Source organism: Pseudopipra pipra, chromosome 7 (genome assembly GCF_036250125.1).
Source record: "Pseudopipra pipra isolate bDixPip1 chromosome 7, bDixPip1.hap1, whole genome shotgun sequence".
NCBI classification, from domain to species: domain Eukaryota; kingdom Metazoa; phylum Chordata; class Aves; order Passeriformes; family Pipridae; genus Pseudopipra; species Pseudopipra pipra.
Window position 1 is genome coordinate 8,531,379 of NC_087555.1, and position 21,111 is coordinate 8,552,489.

The 21,111-nt window shown below is 37.5% G+C and overlaps 1 protein-coding gene across 4 annotated transcripts in view; it reads left to right on the forward strand.

The window, feature by feature from the left end:
- The window catches only part of MYO1B (myosin IB), a 112,592-nt gene that overhangs the window by 88,003 nt on the left and 3,478 nt on the right, over positions 1–21,111 (forward strand). Inside the window, exons 19-30 of one of the 4 annotated variants that reach the window (XM_064660485.1) lie at positions 718–811; positions 1,255–1,404; positions 3,554–3,622; positions 5,280–5,366; positions 5,674–5,760; positions 8,465–8,551; positions 11,732–11,806; positions 12,224–12,358; positions 13,251–13,357; positions 16,210–16,342; positions 17,919–18,071; positions 18,929–19,056. In XM_064660485.1, the coding sequence (XP_064516555.1) occupies positions 718–811; positions 1,255–1,404; positions 3,554–3,622; positions 5,280–5,366; positions 5,674–5,760; positions 8,465–8,551; positions 11,732–11,806; positions 12,224–12,358; positions 13,251–13,357; positions 16,210–16,342; positions 17,919–18,071; positions 18,929–19,056 (1,305 nt within the window). The remainder of the gene's footprint in view (positions 1–717; positions 812–1,254; positions 1,405–3,553; positions 3,623–5,279; positions 5,367–5,673; positions 5,761–8,464; positions 8,552–11,731; positions 11,807–12,223; positions 12,359–13,250; positions 13,358–16,209; positions 16,343–17,918; positions 18,072–18,928; positions 19,057–21,111) is intronic. The other 3 variants (XM_064660481.1, XM_064660483.1, XM_064660484.1) reach the window with 3 other exon arrangements.

Below are 21,111 nucleotides of genomic sequence, written 5' to 3' on the forward strand. Positions count from 1 at the left end.
GACTGGGGAACACTTAGGAGATAATACCTCTTGCAAATCAATTGTTTTAAATATATACTTTTAAATTGCATAGTATTCACGTGTATTTTTGCAAATAATGTCCGGGGTAGGCAAATAAGCTTCTAATAATTCTTTTTGCATGTGACCACCAATAGCATGATTTAAATTTCTTTCATAATAGATTAACATCTTCAGCTGCAATTTAAATCTTTAGGTTTTTAAATCTTTAGGTTATCAAGGTAATGGTGGAAGTGCAGCAGTGATAACAATAGCATTGTAATAATCGTTGCAAAGATCTTTTCTGTTAATGTTCATAAAATGCATTTGGTAAGAGTGGAACACTAGCATTTGTCAAACTTGTCAGTCTGTGTTCCACATTTTGACATAAGTGTGAGAGCCCTTCCTTTTTCTTTTCTTTTCCTTTTAAGTAAAATAATTATAGATGTAAGAGGAAAAAATAGGCCATTGCTGATGCTGTAAAATAAAAATTGCTCTTATTTCATCAAATTTTTCCGAATCTTTGCAGTGATTATTCTTGCCTTTAGCTAAATAACCAGTGAGTAAATGAGTTAAGTTTTCAATCTTCTTATGTCAAGCATTATTTAAGGGTTTAAAATATGCTTTCCTTTCCTTTCCATGAATTAAGCTGTGAATATGTAAACTAAGAAGTTTCAGCGCTGGGGGTCATGTTTGTTAAGCTCATTTACTCCTTCTTAGGGCTGGAGTAGAGGTGCTGTTTGATGAATTGGGAATCCCTGAAGAGGAATTTTCGTTTGGTAGATCAAAGATATTCATCCGCAACCCAAGAACAGTAAGTGAAAAATGCCTTCTGCAAAATCCAGCCCTCTCTCATGAGGACAGCCTGTTATGAGCTGCATCATTCACTACCTGGTTCCTACAGATTCTTCTGCCTACAGTGCTTTGATATATCACTGTGAATGTAGCATCTAAAAAGGAGCTTTTTAATGTAAGACCCATTAAAATCAGTGTGAATCGAGACTCTACAACAGCTGTCAGCCTTAATTTATTGTAACTTTTATGCACTGAGTTGTGACAGTGTATCTGCCACAAATCTTGGTGTATCTGCTTATAGCTCTGGAGATAAATAAAATAAAATGTGTCTGAGAGGGGGCTTAAGTAAAGAAGAGACTTCTCTTACAATATCTGTGCTTATGGGTGTTTTTTTTCCTTGTCTCTTCCTTCCTGCTCTTTTTCTTCCAATACCAAACCAAACCCTACCCCCCCCCCCCCCAGCTCTTCAAACTAGAAGATCTGAGAAAGCAGAGGCTGGAGGACTTGGCTACTCTGATTGAAAAGATTTATAGAGGTTGGAAGTGCCGTACTCGCTTCTTGCTAATGAAAAATAGCCAGATTGTGATTGCTTCCTGGGTCAGGAGATACGCAGTAAGATACTATCCTTACTAAATATGGGGGGTTCTTTTCATAGTTTAATACATCTAACTTTCATAGGATGTTTTTCCTTGATAAATATGGAGAGGTGTTGAAAGAATTCAATTTTATGTTAATATTTAGGTACCAATAGTGTGAATAAAGACAGTTAAAGATAATTTCTGTAGACTACTATTAAGTGTTTACACTGTGCTTGCTCTTAAAGAATTAAAAAGCTCACCAGAGTCTTTTAACTCTGGGAGATGAGGATTTTGATTTCTGTGGCCCAGCTGGGAACAGTCTTTTTCATTCATTCTTTTTCATTCATCTAAAATGTTGTGCTGCCTGACATTTACAGTGCTTTCAAAACATATGGTTAATGTGTAAAAAATGTTTAGTAGTATACATGTGCAGTTCTGTGGAATTCAGTCATTCCTAAGCCTTTTTGTATTTTTGCCTTATTTGGAACCTTTGCATTTGAGGCTCAAGAATGCTGCTTTGGAGGATCCCAGGGATTTATTTTAATTATAACTCCTAAGACTTGTAATTCAGTATCATTATTGATACAGTTCTAAAGCAGTTTCAAATCTGTCCATGGATCAGAACATCCAGTCCACAAACTGAACAGCCCTGTTATACGACTCTTCCATGTCTTTTTGTCAGTTACTAAATAATATTGACTTATATGATAAAACAGATTTATTTGTTTTTAAATTTGAAACCCATTCTTAAACATCTCAGCTGCATTTTGTTATTGTTAGAGAATAGCACAAGCATATCAGAAAGCTTGATAAAATATGGAAAAAACTCTTCTTAAACTACATGTTGCAGAGTTTACAATCTGTTTTTCAGTTGACAAGCACTTCTGTTTGTCATCTTGAAAGCCATTAGTATTTGGTTCACTTCTCTTGCATAATTAAAGGGAAATGCAGATAATTTGGAAAAAGTATGAATGAATGCTTTTTTATTGTAAAAACTCTTCTCTCTGAAGTTGTGTGATTGAATGCACCACTTCTGCAAACCACATCGTTACAGAATTGCATTGTGCCCATATGGCTTCATTATGATCTCATGAAATCTTAATCAATTTAAAATGGAGTTACTGCAGCTAGATTGGTGCAGCTTTAAATATGAAGAAATGAAAACAAATACATGACCAAGCACTGTGGATTTTTTAACTGTAAACCTTTATTGGGTCACTGGTGAGACATGGCAGCAATTGTCTTATTAGTTACGGGTGATGATAAAGACATCTCCTCAGCCTCTTCATGTAGATGGGAGGCACCATTCTCCTAACCCAACATGACTGTTAGGCACTGTGCTCTGGAAGGTTTCGTAATTAATCCCTTGCATGAAAAAAGCTTTTTGACAACTCCTTGTGCTGGAGGCTTGACTCAAGGATCTGCAGACACTTGCCTGTCTGTCCCCTTGCAAGGCATGACAGACGTCAGTCACGGCATGAATGTGGCCTAGAGCAGATTCTCTCCAGCTTCCTCACAGAGAAGTTGACTGTCATCAAGTGGACTGAGCGTATAAAACTATAAAAAAGTATAAAAACCTTGTTACGAAGTGGGTCAAACTTAGTATTATGCTAAACACTGGACTACTGGAGAACTGAGCTTTTTAGAAGGAAAATGTTTGCCTGTCCAGGAATTTATTGTTCAGACTAGCGTACTTGAATAATACTCCAGCATTTCATTCAGGAATCCACGGTTTTGGTTTTTTCCTGTTCCTAAGTTATCATCAGCATTTGGTATAATAAAGGGTCTGCGGGTAACAGGAACAGCATAAGTCTTATGAAAAGGTGGTAAAAAGCTTAGCCAGCAAACCTGAGCATTTGTGACAGTTTGTGTGCTACTCTGGTGGTGGGAAAGACAAATAAAGCTGTTACTGTTAGCATTTAATCTGCATTTGTGCTGCTGACCATGAACTTAGTGTTTCTGTAAACAGAGAGTGACATTGTCCATGCAGCATTGTTGGTGTGCTTTGTTTCCCCTCGAGTTGGACACAGAATCTACACTCTGATCTGCTCGGTCAAAAGTTGTTCACTTTTTACATTTATCCTGAAGCATATTGTCAAATGTTAGTAATGAAATGTTTACTACACAGTATTTTACAGTTGCAATATTCTGTTCTAAGCATCACGTATTTATTTCCAATACAGCAACAAAAAAGGTATCAGAAGATAAAGAGTTCAGCTATCATAGTACAGTCCTACATCAGAGGATGGAAGGTGAGTTTCCTGTTACTGCTGCAGCTGTCTCTGTGTGATGAGGTAAGGAGCAGGTCAGAAAACACATTCCAAATGCTCTGAGACTCCTGCCTTTTGTGCCTTCTATCCATGGAGCTGTGGGTGTGCTGTAGCCATTGTTAAGCACTCATGTTTGCTGTAGAAGAGGTGAGTTTGGGACATCTGCATTTGCTTCCGGGGCTATAAATCCCTGCAAACACTGCAAGTGGAATTCTGGGACCACACTAATCTACTGGGTTATCCTTGAGGCATCTTCTGCCAAAGAATTTAGAGAGAGGAGGCCTCTTTACAGGGGCTTGAGTGTGAATAAGTGAGTCTGGTGATCAGAGCACACGTAGGTACATGCTAATCAGGCAGCCCAGCAGCTCCAAAGCAGGATGCTCTGGGACTCTGCCACTGGTCTTATGCAAATGGTAGCATTGGAATGATGTGGTAAGAAATAAGTTGTGATTGACAGTTATTTTACAGTTAACAGGATTCTCAGAGAATAAAAAAAATTGAAAGCCGGTTTAAAATAAAGAGTTTGGATTGTCCGGGCAGTATGTTACTTGGATGAAGTCTTCAATTCTCCTCTGTCTGCTAAGAAGAGGAGTGTAAATGTTGAACAAGTAGTTATTTGCTATTGGCTTGTCCTCTGCTTCAATTTGCTATAACTTTGCTTCTTCTCTGAGAGGTTTGTACTTTGTGAAGGGATAATTCTGCAGCCACTGTAGAGATTTAAGGAGTGATGCTTTAATAAGAGGTAAAAATGAGGTTAACAGCTCACATGAAAGCAGCCACAGTGCTCAAAGCAACTGTTGCTGTCCAGCTTCAGAAAAAATTACCTTGGGCTCCTCTGTTTTCTTATTAACTCTTCTCTACCCTGCTAAAGCTGTCTGTCCCCTCTATTTAAGGAATAGAGAACTGCCTTTAGTTCTGGAGCCAGTTTCCTTCCTGTCAGACAGGGAAGGGGCTGCAATTTCTAGCTATTGGTGTAAACAGCCCTCTCCTGCCTGGAAGGCTTTAAAGTTTGCCAGGAATAAGCTAGAGTAATTTGATTTTGCTATTTTTCTTGATTTTTACTTTGTCTTTATTATTTTGTTTAAATGAGTTAAAAATATCCTTTCGGTCTTTCTATTGATGTGCTGTCTTTTCCCATGAGTGTTGTTTGAAGAAAACTGGGTTAAAAGCATCATCTTGAGTTATGGTTTTCTGTTTGCCATTGGAGAACAAGCTCTTTTGCAGAAGCATTACTGTGCATGAAAGCCTGGTATGACAGCAGCCTTTAGTGTGACCTAAAGCCAGGCAATTTACTTGTGATTTATTCTTTATTGCAGTCTAAATGGGTAAGACATTTGCGGTGTGGAGAAGAAGTATTGTTGCCATTGTGCAAACAGACATATAGATATCTCAAATAATGCAGCAAATCTGGGAGAAAACTAATCATTGAATTAAGATGCCCTGAAATGCCAGTCCCAAGCTCTCTCACGTGCACAGAATCCTCCCTAGAACAGCAGATGTTATGCTGTGTGCCATTTGTGACAGTATTTGTTTGAGGATTTGGAGGTGTTGTTTTTTGGTTTTGCCTAGATTTACAGGTTGCGGTGCCTTAGTTTAGAATCATAAAAATTAGTAAAATAATGTTTTCATTTGTCTACAGGCTCGGAAACTTCTTCGGGAACTTAAGCATCTGAAGCGCTGTAATGAGGCTGCCACGATAATTGCCGCCTATTGGCACGGTACCCAGGTGAGAACAGGGCAATAAACTGTGCCTTTAAATGTCACCGTAGGGAATGAAGAAGGCCCTTCAGGATGGTTATCTGTGAATATTTGCAGTGGCTTAAACTGCTCTTACTGCTTATACTGGTTTTTTTTTTGGTTTCTCTTTGCTGCTAACACGTTTTAGCTACCGCAGCCTGGGAAGCTGGGACACGCTTTAATATTTGCTGTTTGTAGTGACTGGTTTTCTTTCTTTCTTTCTTGCACCAGTGGGAACTTGCAGTAACCTTTTCTTTCCTAAGCTTCTCTATATCCTATTTTCAAATGCATCACAGGCACGAGGGGAACTGAGACGACTGAAAGAGGAGGCTAGAAATAAACATGCTATTGCTGTTATTTGGGCTTGCTGGCTTGGATATAAGGTACTTCATGCACAAATCACATGCCACCCTTCATTACCCAACAATATCAACATTTAATTAGTACTAAATAGTGAGAATTAACGACTAATACAATTCACTCTTAAATAATAGAGCATGATCATCGATTCCTTCCATTTCCATTCATGCCACCCTTAATAAATCTGATAGCATTCTGTATGCCAGTTTTTTTTTGTAGAGTAGGAAATTCTTTGCATGGCAACCAAGTAAAGATTTGCACTAACAAGCCATTAGACTAGATTAAAAATGACTAGACTACAGTATTCTCAAATTAGGGAATGCATTTAACTACATGTGAATATGCAAAGCATGATTTGTGGGGGGAGAGAAGGTCGGGGTTTTTTGGTGTCTTCCCCCCCAGCGCCCAACAAGTGCTTTCAGTGACACTGTGTTAGTGATCCAATTGAGATTTTCACCAGGCTGTGTAATCTGCATCATGCACAGTCTTCATCTACAAGTTCAAAACAACGCTATTTTTTTAAATTTTAGTTTTAATTGGTTTAATTGATTCTCTGGCTGTGATTTTAACCAGTAAGAAAATTTCAGTAAGTACAAGTAAAGCACAATTTTATGAGCTGATCTTTTAGCAGAAAATGATGTTAGTTTGCAATTCTAAACTTACAGCCCTAGAAAAATCCCAGGAATTCCAGCATCAGCTGTTTGTTTTCAAAAGCAAAGTCCCACTGAAAGATTCTTGCTAATCCCCAGCCTGTAGTTGTGGGTTATGTGAACATTTGAAACGCTGCTCACTAGAGGTCAAAAATGTATTGGTTTCAATTAGTAAATTCCTAATTTAGTGGCAAACCATATTCAGTAAATATATTAAATTTAAAATATTTTTCAGTTATTATTTAAGTTAGGGGGCAGATGTCAGAACACCTTGCCAACTAGGAGAAATGTGCTCAAAATTACATCTGGAGTATAATGCTGAGTTTGAGCTTGGCTATTTTGATATAAATCTATTAGATTTCTAGTGAAATGGCAGCCCTGTGAATCCAAACAAGCATGTGCAAAATTTCCTTCATACTAGAGAGCCTCTGGAACTTTTCACTTCTGGTTTGATATTTAGGTAACTGTACAATTCGACAGACACACTGCTTCCTCTACATTTGTTTAAGCACAATACATTGAGAATTTATTTTTAACCAGAGTTCCTTTCATCAAAAAATCTCTCAGTACTGCAGAATGGATATTTATTTTCCTAGGTTTAAGGTGTTCTTTAGAATTAAAAGATACCTCCAGAAAGTGGATGCAATAGTGTTAACTCTGTTAAAGCTCCTCATATAAATGTTTAGTAGATTTGGACAATTTTTAACATGGCTTTAGTAATTATTTTTATCAATTGGCTCACAGGAATTTAATGAAAAATTGTCTCCTTATTCCTTAAATATAAATAGTTGAAATATAATAATATATATATATATCTAAAGATGATAATCTAAATTGAATTAATATTTGAAAAACAATTAGTCTCTGATAAGAGAGACAACTTTTTATTGGTGTGATGCTTTATCTTTTTCCAGAGGAATATGTGGAACAAAAGTTTCTAGAAGTTATCATCAGAAATCACTTGCTTTACAAAAAAAAAAAAAACCCCAAAACCAACAAAAAAACCCAAGAGTGAGCCTCAAGTACTCAAGTTTCCTTCCTTTTCACAAGATAGGCAAACACTTAGCTTTGCATAGTTCTTGTTTTTAGATTGCTGTGTAGTAGGAGCTTTTCTTCCCAGCAGATGAGTGTAATCTTAGAGTCTACATCTAACACACATTAACCTTTCCAGCTGCATCAGAGGAGCGTGACTGGCACAGGCTGGAACTGTGCTGCACAAGTCTGATAACTTGTAACTTGACAAGTGCAGATATACGGGGAGAGCTGCCGTGACTGAGCCTGTAATGCTGGAACTCTTTCTTTTACTTGAACGTTGTCATCAGATAGTACTGATATCTCCTAAAATGTGGCATTCTGTTAGGTTGCCCACACATGCCTCTGTGGTTAGAACACTTTGCGCATTGCTTTCCTAAGATGGAATGATTTATGAAAGGTAGGTAGGTGCCTCCCTCTTTGTACATGAGGAATGGCACTAGGTTTGGGGGCTTCTACCCCTTAATTCCATAGTTAGACATCATTTACCAGGCTGGAGAATTTTTTTTTTTTTAAATAGACGAAGGTCAAAATAAAAAATAACCTCCAGAATAAAAGCTCTCATTACAATGCTGGAAAGTCATCGTGATATACGTGGTTTCAGAGCTGATTCTGTTCTGCCCAGGCACTTGCCAGTGAAAGAAGTGACTAGGTAGTGAGATTTTGGTAAGTCTTGATTTGCATACACATCATTTTGATCATGAAACTGCAGGCAAAGCTCTCCGATTAGAATCGAGTTACGGGATTCTTACCACTGACAGGGAGCTGTGCACAGAAGAGGAGGAGGGGAATGCTGATAGTAATAGGTCAGACAAAATTCTTACCTGTACGTGCCACTTAAACAGCAGCGGAAGCTTTTTTGACCTTCTGTGTGGCTTCACACCAATTCACACTGACACCTCGGGTGTTAAAGGTTGAATGCTGTTCTTCCATCTTTTTATCCCTTGGTTGTTAAGTTGGCTGTTTTGTTTGGGAGAGGCCGTTTCCTGGTTGATGTGCTACCTGCATCGGGCTGTCTCTTTTGTTCACTATCTAAACCTTTTAGGCTCGAAGGGAGTTGAAACGCTTGAAGGAGGAGGCTAGGCGTAAGCATGCTGTTGCAGTCATTTGGGCTTACTGGCTTGGACTGAAGGTACTTTCTCAAACACTCCCATCTGTCAACGTGAACTCAATAAAGCGTGGCATCTTACTAACTCAAGCAGTTGTGTGGGCTCACGAGTAGGGATGTTTTTTTTTACAGAGAATTCCATTGTTTAATTTTGTCATGGACTTTGCTGAAAAATTCGTAAGCTGAAAATGCCTCGTTTACAGCAGCATTCAGGCATTGGGTGTTTTTTGCCATATCAGGAATTGCAGTTTTCAAGCGAAAGACAAATGTCAGATTAAAGGACTCTATTACAGTTGTTGACTTAAAAACCTGACCTACATTGGCAAGGGTCCTATCTGCAAAGATTACAAGGATGTATTTTCTTATTGTGACCTCTACTTGTTTGAATGGGAAGTGGGGTGGAGATGTCTGACTCTCACTGCTGCTCACCTTAGACCCCTGACCCCAGTGTCAAGGGCACAGTGTAAAGCTAATGAAAGGTCCTGTTGCATCCAGCAGCCTTTTTAGGGCGTGGCATTGCATGCAGTTACCTATACCTTGTGACAGCCATGAATTCCCAGAAAAATTGAGATGTACAAAAGTCTTCTGTTTTCCACCCCTTGCTTTCAAGGACTGGTTGGCAAAAGAAAACACATCTGTAATCTGGAAAAATGTAGTTCTGCTCTGTAAATAGACTATGAAAATGGCATCTGAGAGGTTTCAGGTCTGTGCCCAAACGATTTACATAACACAGTTTTACAGATGCAGTCCTGAAGAGCTGCAGAAATCTGAATCAGTTTTGTTTGGCTGGGAGTGCCTTCTGCTAATAGGGATATTGTAGACTACAGAAATATAAAAGGAACAATTTATGTGATAATACAGAGTAAAGTTCAGCTCTCATATCCTTATATTCATTCGAACAATGATGAAATGAGAAAAATAGTTAGAAAACATAAAATTCTATATAATGCATGTTAATTTGTATTAAAAAAAAAAAAAGGGCATTACAATACATACATGGAAACCAGAGCTGGAAAATACAAAGGAGCCATTTTAAGAAGTCATTCTGCAGATCAGAATCACGTTTTCACACTTCAGGTACTACTGCCAAAGTGGGTCTGGTTTTATGATTTTAAAACAAGAATATGTCCCTCCTGAGAACTCAGAGGCCGTTTTATATCAAGCAGCAACATTTAAATGAAAGCTGATGAATGCAAAACATTTACAGAGCATTACAGCAGGAATATGTTTCTGCTTGTCTGTGGTGTGGTTTTCAATGTATTTGTTAAATAATATAAGTGGCATTTCCAATTTCTATTACACCTGAAATACGCAGATTTTTCTGAATACAGCCATAGTCTGTCATTCCAATACATCACTGTTAGCACAGGTAATTTGATGGCAAAGTATTTTCACCCATGACATATAAAGCTGAAGATTTAAAGCTGATACAAATGATCAAGATTAAACCATTAATTGTTGAGGATTTTATTGGTTTGTTGGGTTTTTTTGTTTTTTTTTTTTCTTTTTTTTTTTTTTTAATTGTATGATAAGTAGATTTTAATGGCATTTGTGGTAGTTTGCAGATTTAGGCTTTTCTGGAGCAGCTTGCATTTCTCAGTGCTTGCTTTGCAGCTTCCTTGCAGCACCAATAGGATGTGTGGGTGTATATTAGTCCCTTTGTTCCAAATTAATTTACACACCTTGCAGCTTACAAAGAATAATATAAAGCAAGATCATTAAAGAGAGACTCTGAGAACATGGTGAGATTTGGAATGATTGTGGTTGGAGTGGCTTTGAGTGTGTTAATTTCCATCCCTGAATAAGTAATAAAGTATGTACACTAATTACAGAGAACTAAACCTGGCAGAAAATGAGTGAATAAGAACTCTAATAATTTTTCTTACAAGGAAAGGAGGAAAAAGTTCTGTGCTGAATTTACATAGAATGATGACAGCTGAATGCTGCCAGTTTTGTTGATGCACCTTAATGCATAATCAAGCAAAACCTGTTTACCTGTGGGGTGTTTTTAATCCCAAAATGGTGACAGATTCTTGCTTTCCAAATTCTGGTTTACTTTAAAATGCATGACAGTCATCATGGGGTGGAAGAGGTGCCAAGGTAAGCCAAGGAAACTGTTTTTCTATAAGTTGATGTGGGATTTTATTCTATGGGTTTCCCTTTATTTTCTGGTTACAGAGAATCCATCAACACATAGTGAGTTAGCTAAAACCACTAAATTTTGCTGTGGGGTGAATTATGCAAAGCCACAATGTTTTCCCTGGGTTTTGCCCAAAACTCATAATAGGTGTTGCAGACTGTGCCAAACTATGAAAAAAAGAGTTGGGGGATGTTTCAGTTGACTTGATGTGAACCTGGGAGTCACATAAAACTGCAAACCTGTCAGGCTCTCTCAAACTGCCTTTTCTGAATTTTGATCTGTGCTAATCAGCACTGATAGAAATACAAGGGGCAAAACAAGTACTCTGAAGCCTGCATTTCCAAGCGTATACTAAAAATTAGTATCACCTGCAAAAATTATTCTCACCGATCACTTTTTTGATTTTTGTTTTTTTAAATAAATTTTAGGAGCAAATATCAAGCTTGCTGACATTAAGCAACCTTTGTGTTAATTCTCTGCTCTTATCAAGCACCAAAATCTTATTTTTGTTTTGGAATGAAGACTGCTTGTGTGAAAAGAACTTTTTTAATGCAGAAGTCTGCTCTAAAAAAAAAAAAAATCTCTTTTTTATTTTGGAAAAGTCTGTGTATTAAGAATCTTAAAGGAGAAAAATCAGAAAAGTTCACCAGTTAACTCTGTAATTAACATCAAATCAGCATCACTTCAGACATAAGAAAATTATATCACTGAATGCACCTCACTTTTTTCAGTTCAACTTTATGCAAAAGCCTATTGAAAATCGATTAATACTGTGAATTCAACAATATTTGAATCACTTGCCTTTTTGGAGGGAAGTATTTCAGATTCCTTGTTATATTTGCAAATGACTGAACTCAGATCAGCCCAGGTATCTTTCAGACTTCTTGGTCCATGGTCTGTTTCATACATTTTAAGTGTACCCAGGTAATGTTCCTATTTCAGAGAACCTTTTGCATGTATTTATGCTTGTTTTAGTATTTTCTGCCATAAACCTTTATAAAAGAGTACCTGTGCAAACAAATCCATTCTTTGTACTCACTTTGAGGGTTTGTTTAACTTTCCAGGTCCGTAGAGAGTACAGGAAATTCTTCAGAGCCAATGCTGGAAGAAAAATTTATGAATTTACCCTTCAGAGACTTGTATGTATATATCCATACAAAGCACGTGTACATTGTCTGTGTTTTAAGTTTTTTTTATTTTCAATCAAATGTAACAGCTGTGTTATGGCCTTGATAGTCTTCATAAGGAAATGTCCAAGCTAAGCATATGGAAAACTGACAAGTTAATATTCTGACATTGTGAAGAAAGGATAGTGATAGTATTGTAGGTGTAAGAATGGTGCTAAGTATTTGCCATACTTCTATAAGTATTTTACACATAAATCTGCATTTCTCAATATACCTGGCTTTTTAAATCCCTGTTCAGGTTTATGAGAGCTGAGAGTTGCAGTTTGGTAACTGTACTTTTTATTAACAGAGCATCTGCTTTTCTTTGTGTATTTCAATAACCTTGATATTTGAACATTAGTAAAACATCTTGTTTCAATTTTATCACAGATGCAAAAATACTTCCTGGAAATGAAGAAAAAGATGCCTTCTTTATCACCAATAGATAAAAACTGGCCAGCGAGGCCTTACCTTTTCTTGGATTCAACTCACAAGGAACTAAGGAGGATTTTCCATTTGTGGAGGGTAGGACACATTCTGATCCAGTCTGTACAGAACTTCTTCATGTGATTTTCAACAGTTCACGAAGGGCCTATTTTTAGGATGTATTTCCTTCCATTCCAGCCAGGATAATTCTATTCCTTTGGAAGACGTATGGTTTTCAGTCATTATCTTTGGCCTGAAATGGATATAACTATCCTGGATATAACTTTCTGGGGCTGGGGAGAGAGGTTTGCTTCCTGCCATCAGCTTTTACATTAACAGTAAAGCAGTATGTCTGTTGTCTGTTAATTAATAGCTTGTAATACTTGTGTCCATGGCTAGGATTGGGACTAGCTCTTAGACCAACGTTGGAAGTACTGGGTGGAATTTTTTACTTATGAGCTGTGGTTAGCTGAAATTTGTTTTGGATCTTTGGATGGAGAGAATGGTGAGATCTGTACAAGTGCTGATGGGACGTTTTACTGACCTTGAGGGGTATGTTTTCTGTGAATTGTCAAGGAACAGTTTTTCTTTCTGAGCCTGCAAAATTCATCCTCTCAGATGTGTTTTTTTATTTTCTCTCTGTCCATATAAACTTCCACAGTTGTGGAACTGTCTGTATGTTTCTGTGAAACTTCTTAGCACAGTCTTCCAATGACTTGTATGTGATAGATTAAACTCATGTTCAAGTGCAACGTGCTTACACGAGATCTTTTATATATTGTTTTTGGTGTAATTCAAAAGCATCTAGAATGGATCTAGAGGAGAAAAACACCTCTGCTGTTTGTTACAGTGGCAGTGTAGGATGGAGCCGAGTCACTTCAGAAGCGTACAAAGAATTTGCATCTTGAGCAATGAGCAAACATTACTCTGTGGTGCTGCTGTGATTGGGAAAGATAATTTTATGGTTTGTTTAATATATCCTGTTTTGTAGTGTAAAAAGTACAGAGATCAGTTCACAGATCAGCAGAAGCTTATATATGAAGAAAAACTGGAAGCAAGTGAACTTTTCAAGGACAAGAAGGCTTTATATCCAGCCAGGTAATGACTGGTTCTGCTGCTTTTAGTGTACAATAAATTCAATGTCCTTATATAGATTTAGGAAACTAAGCAAGATTTTGCTTTTTATCTTAAGCAGGAAAGTGCATTTTTCTTGTTTGACAGTGTCCCTCCATCATTTTACTTTACAGTCCTGAAAATTGACCTCAGTTTGCTTCTCAGATGTTGTTGCAGCCCACTAATCCTGTGGTACCAAGCACTTATGTCCAGAATCCACGATGATTTGTTGTTCTAACTCCCCGTGACCCGTTCACATCGTAAAAGTTTGAAGAGCTTGCAGAAGGGAATAACTCCCACCCTTTCCCCTAGTTTCCATCACGCTCTTTCCTGCAACCAGTAAAGGCAGAGTGAGCTGAAAGGCCGTGACTGTGTCACTCCAGGGAGCTCTCCTGTGTTCAAACTTGGTACATTCACCATAATGCTCTAAGGTGAAGACTAGGTAATGTAAGAGTTACATACATTAAAGTATATGTTTTTGAAAGGATACTTAAAGAAAAAAAAAAGCTATTTCCATTTTAGAGTCTTTTTTTTTTCTTTAATAATGAGAAATCTCTGCAAATATGTTTTTTTTTGGTTTCTCAGATGACTGAGTTATTAAAAACTGACAAATTCTTGTCATTGCTATCTACAGAGCTAGCATTACTCAAAAAAGTGCAGTAGTATCTGATTTTATTTAAGGAGTACAGGTTTTTATGTACACAATGAAACTGACAAAAGAGAGATCTGATGTCCTTGAAATAAGTTGATTTACACTTTTGAGTGAATATGAGCTTAGAAATTGTGTTTTTCTTGGAAACAAAGGTCTTGTCCATCTCAGGAGAGTTCTCTCTTAGAAGCCATAGTTTGAACTGAGTAGGAACAAGGCACTGTAGAGTGAGAAGCAAGATTCAGCAGAGGAACAGGAATCTGATGGGAGCAGTTCCATGTGTGGACAAGCTCCGCTTGGTTTTTTGTGTTTTATTGGTTTTGGTTTGTGTAATTTTTTTTTATTGAGCCATTTCCCGTTTTCCTGTAATAGGCTCAATATATGTTTCTGTTTTGTTTCTCTTTTTCTCTTCAGTAGATCACTTGTTTAATGACTGTATAGGCTTGATTGTGGTTTGCTCCTTGTTTGCTTTGGGATGCCTTTTAATGCTGCTGGGAAAAGAGAAAGGTGATGCCTTTGGACTTTTCTAGGAGGAAGCAGGTTTTTTTTGCTTTTAGTCAGTCTGCAGCTGATTGATGTAGGCTCTTTGGGAAGGAAGAAATTCTATTTATATCCCTAGTTTGTTACTTTTTACACCAACACTGAACAGTGAAATATTATAAAGCAGTATATATATATATATATGAGTTATTTTCATCCAAGACATTCTTAAGTGGCATATGTGATAGAGAGTAACTGTTGATTCATTTCAGTTTTAAAATTGTAAGTTGTCATCATTTGGTTAGGGACAAAGTCCACGAGGAATGTACTGTTTTGGTGACTATGGTTTCATAATGCTCATTAATAAAACAACAAAAAAAAAACCCCAAAGCTCCAACATGGTGGAAACTTGGAATGCCTTCCTCACCCTGCACTCTTTTACAATTATTTCCATTTCTTTTTGTCTGGTATTCAGAGCTGATTAGCTCCTACTGTTGTTTTGTTGGTTTTTTAGGGGGTTGATTTTTTTTTTTTTTAATTGGCCTAAGGGTAGAGGAAATTACTGTATAAACTTTCTGGTTAGTTAGTATGATAATGATTCATAGGATGACACTAATTTTCTGTGTATAATATAATTATTTAAGAACAGAGAAGAACTTTTTGTGAATGCTAAAATTGCAGTACCCTTCCTTTTCTCTCCCATCTTATCTCCCTGTGTGCCAGAGATTGCAAAGGCAGTGCTGTTCCACATAATATATTTGTTTCTCTTGGGCTCTAGTCTTGGCAAAGCTTTGCATTAGTACTTTGACTGTAATTTAATCAAAGTGATCAGTTAAATTGACTTGCTAACAAAGCAAGCAGTGACTCTATCCACCAATTCTTAACCTGTAGTGAAGCCCTTACTTTAACACCCTGAGGTGGATAAAGATGGGGGGATATGCAGGCACAGCAGGTCTTGACAAAGAGCTGCTACCTGTTTTACAAACAACAGCGGGTCTTGAAGGTAAGTTCATGTCCCTCACTCAAGTCTGCCTGTCAGTATTAATACTGTGTCAATCCTACTGAGGTTTCATTTTCCATTTTCACAGAGACTGTTACTGGGAGATTTTAAATCACAATTGATTGCATGTGCAAGGATGTACTTGTGTCTGATATCCATAGCAATTTGGCCCATTTAATTGGAAAATGTTTCCAGAGCAAGGAAAAAACCATCCTCTTCTGTCTTTGGTGATAACTTTCTCTTTATTCACCATCACTGGGCTGTTAATGTATGTAAGATTCTGTGTCTAATACACCTACCATTTCTTACCCCTCCTCCTTTCTGCTTTCCCCTGGGATAATATGCTGGGAGATACATCCACATTACTTTGTGGCAATTCCCACGTTATTTTCTGCTGACACACTGTGCCTGCGTGGCACAGATTAATGCCAACACCAGAGTGAACAGGTAGAAAAGGTAGACATTGTCAGTAGAGGTTTCTGGTTTCTTAAGAGTATTCTCTCACTAAAAATGAAGCAGCGAGTGACTTTCCCTGGGAGAGGGAAAGTGTCAAAGTCTAGGGAAGCTTCTGGCAGTGTAGAATCATTGAAAATGGTATTTGGTGCATCTCCTGGCTCTATGAAGCCTGTGATGTTGTCAGGAGGTTTGCATCTTCCCTGAGGTGTTAACATGTCTAACTCATGTCTCCTTTGTCCTTCTGTTGGGCAGTGTTGGACAGCCCTTCCAAGGGGCTTACTTGGAGATCAGTGAGAACCCCAAGTACAAAAAACTTAAAGATGCCGTGGATGAAAAGATCATTATTGCAGAAGTTGTGAATAAGATCAATAGAGCCAATGGGAAGGTAATAAAACAGAATTGCTTTATCCAGAAGGGTAGATAATTTCTGTTATAAATACATTGAGAGGGAGACTTCATTTCTGTCATGTAATAGTCTAAGGATTTTTTTTTAAATGCCTATTTTTAAGGGCAAGACTGGAAATGCTGGATCTCTGTAGATTGGTGGTTTTAAACACCTGTTTTAAATTTGGATAAAGATTACTAAAATCTTGTTTAGGTTTGCAGTTTTCAGTGGGTTTTTTTTCCAAACAAAAATGGTATATATCTCATGAACTGACAACAGACTGTATTGTGTCACAACTAAATGCAGTCTCTGTACCCAGCTAAGATCTTCTGTTTGCCAATTGAAGTAAATAAACATTTAGAGAATATTATTCTTGTTCAAGTATTTAAAAAACTTAACCTTTCAAAATCCACGCTGTCACTCAAGCTACTGATTGTCACATTTTATTATCTCTTAAAATTATGAGTGGCATACTCTGCTGGCTTTGCCTGTCTTCTGATTGAAATCAAGAGCTCTTTGGAATGAAGAGGCAAGTTTCTTGTATCATTTGAATAAAGTTGTTAAATATGGTGGGTACTTTTTTATTCTGCCAACACAGAACTCATTTTGCATTTAAATTATACTTATTAAAACAGGAAGTATTATTCTACTCTAGTAAATTTAATTGCTTTCGCTCTGTCTGTCTAAACATTAGAAGTAGTAGATCTCAACTTTTCAGATGTAGATGTCATTTATGCATTTGTAGGAGTGAAATTAGGTTGCCTGTTGTTGATGCCAAGTTAATTTTCCAGTTTAGCAGAAACTAATTAAATGAAAACAGTATCTTTCCTGTACTTGCATAGGCTACAGCTCTCAAGATTAAAAAAAAAAAAAATAAATTAATGAGCTGTGGTTCCATGTGCTTAAGAGAGCTACGTCTTCATTATAATCCACATTTTGTTATTTAAAATTTTACAGGAAAAAAAAAGCTGTATGTAGATTAGGTTCTCATTTCTCTTTCTTACTGCGACAAATTTAAGAACACACATTTCATGCTTTAAAAATATTTGTCATTTAAAAATATGAATGCTTTTCCTCCTAAAGAGTTATGCCAATAGATAAAGGGAGGACAAAACAGAACACTGAAAGTACCTGTGTGATTTGTGTTGTTCTGCAACACAGTTTTGGTGAATAATGGTCAATATTGAGGCTTGGTCCTGCATTAGCTATCACTGAAAAAGTGTGTTGGTTTTCCTGGAGATTGACAGAGCATGAGAAATGAGGTTATCCTGATTTGCATAGTTTCAGAGTTTTACTTTCTGAATTTTATAACTGTAAGCTAGTAATTACAGGAACTGTTTATACCTAAGCATATGTGCCAAAATGAGCTAAGCTTCTCAATCTATAATTAGACACATAAATAAATATGACCTGATTTTAACTGATCTGCAGCTTTTACTGAACATCAAATGTTCATGTTTGCTAATGTGGGCCAAGCTTTTTAACTCTGTGAACTCCTTGGGGCTTTAGTAGGTGCTCAGTGAAGACCACTTCTCTCTTTGTGTAGATAATGATTTGCATTTTTGCATTTTCACAGGCTACATCCAGGATTTTCTTATTAACCAAAAATAACGTTCTTCTTGCGGATCAAAAAAATGGAACTATCAAGTCAGAGGTTCCACTGGGAGATGTTACCAAAGTGTCCATGAGCTCCCAGAATGATGGTTTCTTTGCAGTGCACCTCAAGGAGGTTGGTTACAACTTCATAGCACAAGAATATGACCATTTTACATGCAGTGATGTAAAACCCGTTTGTTAATTATCTTGTAGCACTAAATCATAGTGGTTAGCCTGTAGGTTTAGAAGTTTATTGAACTTTGTCATATCTGCAAAAGCTTTGATTTAAAACTGTTCAAACCAAATGGGAACAGTTATTACATTATGAACAATTTTTTACTCGTGAAAATCAAACTTCATATTTCACTGTAGCCTCTTCAGGATCAGAGTTTTCCATTTGTAATATGGTTCAGGTGCCCTGTAGCAGTGTTTTCCTTACATATACTGGTAGAATATTTCTCTCTTCTTTATGGGATGCCAAGAAATCCTCGTTAAGGCACAGTTAATTTGGTTACTGAGTTCTAAAGAGCTTAGTTCAGTGCTATATTTGCTTCACTGTGCTGTCAGCATTGCTCTGCTAAAATCATTAAGTTGGCATTTATATTTTAGCTTAAATGGATTTGAAGACTGTTATATACAGTGTCTTTTCATACTCACCGCCTTCATCCTCATACTGGTGTTGGTAATTTGTTTCTGTTCATTTCTGCAAATACTGGAAGCTTGCTGTGGTGTATCCAGGAGGTGGACACGGAAACACTAGAGTTTTGTAGGACAAATGAAGGTGACCCTCCTTTAGTGTCAGAAGGGATTTTTTTAACCTTTCTCAACTGGTTTATAGTGAATTGCATTTTGATTCTATTTACACTGCGCTGCATTCCCTATTTAACTTTGAATTGGGAAGAGAAGACTCTTTGTAGAACTTCTTGCTTGTCTGGCATTTAGTCATATTCCAGGTTTTGGTAGTCCTAACTAGTTTCCTTCTTGTTTCAGGGTTCAGAAGCAGCTACCAAAGGAGATTTCCTGCTCAGCAGCGATCACCTTATTGAAATGGCCACTAAACTTTACCGCACTACTCTCAGCCAAACCAAACAGAAGCTCAACATTGAGATATCTGATGAGTATGTTTCTTGTTTGCTTAAAAGTGGATTTGCTTCAATGCAACATGCTAAGAAGTCAAGTGTCTAATGTTAGAATAACAAAACACTGTTGTGTAGCTAATACTTCTTTTCTCTTGACACAATACTTGTAAAGAAGGATCAAATTTTCAATGTGTGCTCATTTCTAGTATTCATTTTGTCTCTTATTTCCTTGAAAGTCATTAGAGAAAAAGTGCTTTTCCTAAAGTTTCAAATAGGCTCGTGAAACAGAATTGCTGCTGTAGAAATAATTAAGAGATGCTGCATTTGAGAGAACTGTTTTGTGTGTGAGTGAAAAGTTCACAAATTCCTATGAGATTTATAGATTAGAGTGGACACTAGGTGCCAAGTTCTACTGAAAACAATCAAAACAGAATGCAAAGCTCCTCCCCAACTCAATGATGGTGCTAGTAATTTAGGTTTTTAAAGCTCTACCTTTTCTTTTTTGAAGGTGAAAAACATATTCTTAAAATTCCTGCTGATGGTGTTTGAACCACTTATTATTGCTTCCTCATTGCTAAAAAGCTTTCTTTGATAAAAAAGTTTGGATCTCAAATTAGTATTTCTTTCTTCTTGGTATAGTTTCATATTTTGGCCTTAAGTAAGGACTGCACTTGCAGTGTTTATAGCCATGGAATAAAAGTGTTTGCTGAGTAAGAGTCCCTCACTTAGTCCACCATCCCTCACTTAGTCAGGCACTCCATTTGTTCTGTGGAAGGGCCCCTCTTTTCAGTAGTGTTGATTTGGTGGGTTTATTCATTTTGAATACAGAAGAAAATTTGGAACCTTTTAACAATAGTGAAGTAAAATTCCTGTAGGCAAAAACTGAACCTTTTATTTGGCTGCACCGCACTGTGTGTATTCTGGAGTCATGGTAGTGAGTACAGTTTGTATCTGTTCAGATTTAAGGATTTATTTAAAGGCTAATTTTGCTCTTTCCTTGAAAATGGCGTCTGCCATTTTCCTTTGTTCTTTGTTGCCAGATGTAATTTAATTTGCTCAAGGGTGTGTGTGTTTTTAGTCTCTAAAAGAGTGTGGCTATCCCCAATAAGTTTCTAGTTTAATGATGGCTACAAAGGAATAAACTACTAAAACAAAGTATAAGCATGCATTACACTAGTCTGGACTGCCTGCCTGCCTTAGGTCTGGAAAACAGCCTGCTTCCTGGGAGTCTTGCTTTTTGGGATGTGTTTTTGTTTCTTGCCTTGCAGATTAAAAACATTCAAGTGCGTATTGCTTGTATTGAGTATATCCAGACTAAATAATTTTAAGCTGTTTGATGGTGAAGCAGAACTCTCTTCTCCATGCAAGAGAACATTTAGATACAAGCACAGCTAGAGATTGAGAAGAAAACGTGGCCTTATTTTGGCTACGCTACACTGCTTTTTGGGAAGGGACCTGATATAAGCAAAAATGCTGTCGGTGAAGGGGCGTGTTTAGTAAGAGACACGCCGTTTGTATGATATTGGAACGGTGGGTCTAGGAAAATGCAGCGTTGGGCATGCAGTGCTGGCTGAGGCCTGCTCATGTTTTCCAGCTGCCTGCCTGCATGGCTGGGAGCGCTGAACAAGTCCTGAGTGTCTGGACTGTGCAGCAGGAAAGCGGGACCGAAGGGCAGCTCAGCGCAGCAGAGGCCACTTCCTCCCCTGAGCTCTGCCGTCAGCTTGATTTGTGGTTTCCGGCTGCAGAGCAAATTCTTTGAAGTTTTTGGCCTCTGCTGGAGGACTTTTTAAGGATGCTAAAAGGGAAAATCGGCTGTATTACAAAGGACTTTTTAGGTCAGCAACCACTGCATGTGAGCCAAAAGGCAGCACTGCCCTGTTTATTGCTTTTAATCTCACTACCCAGATCAGTGAGAGGTTTGAGGCTCCACAGAAGCCTGTTGGGGGTGGTTTTTTTTCAAAGCAATTCTCCACATTCAGTGAAATTTCCCTTCCAGTAAAAAGTGAAGAGTCAAAACCAGATTAATTTACCCTGAACTGCAGAAAATGTCTAAATTTGGAAATTGCTGGGAAGGAAGTGAATTCTTCCAGTTGG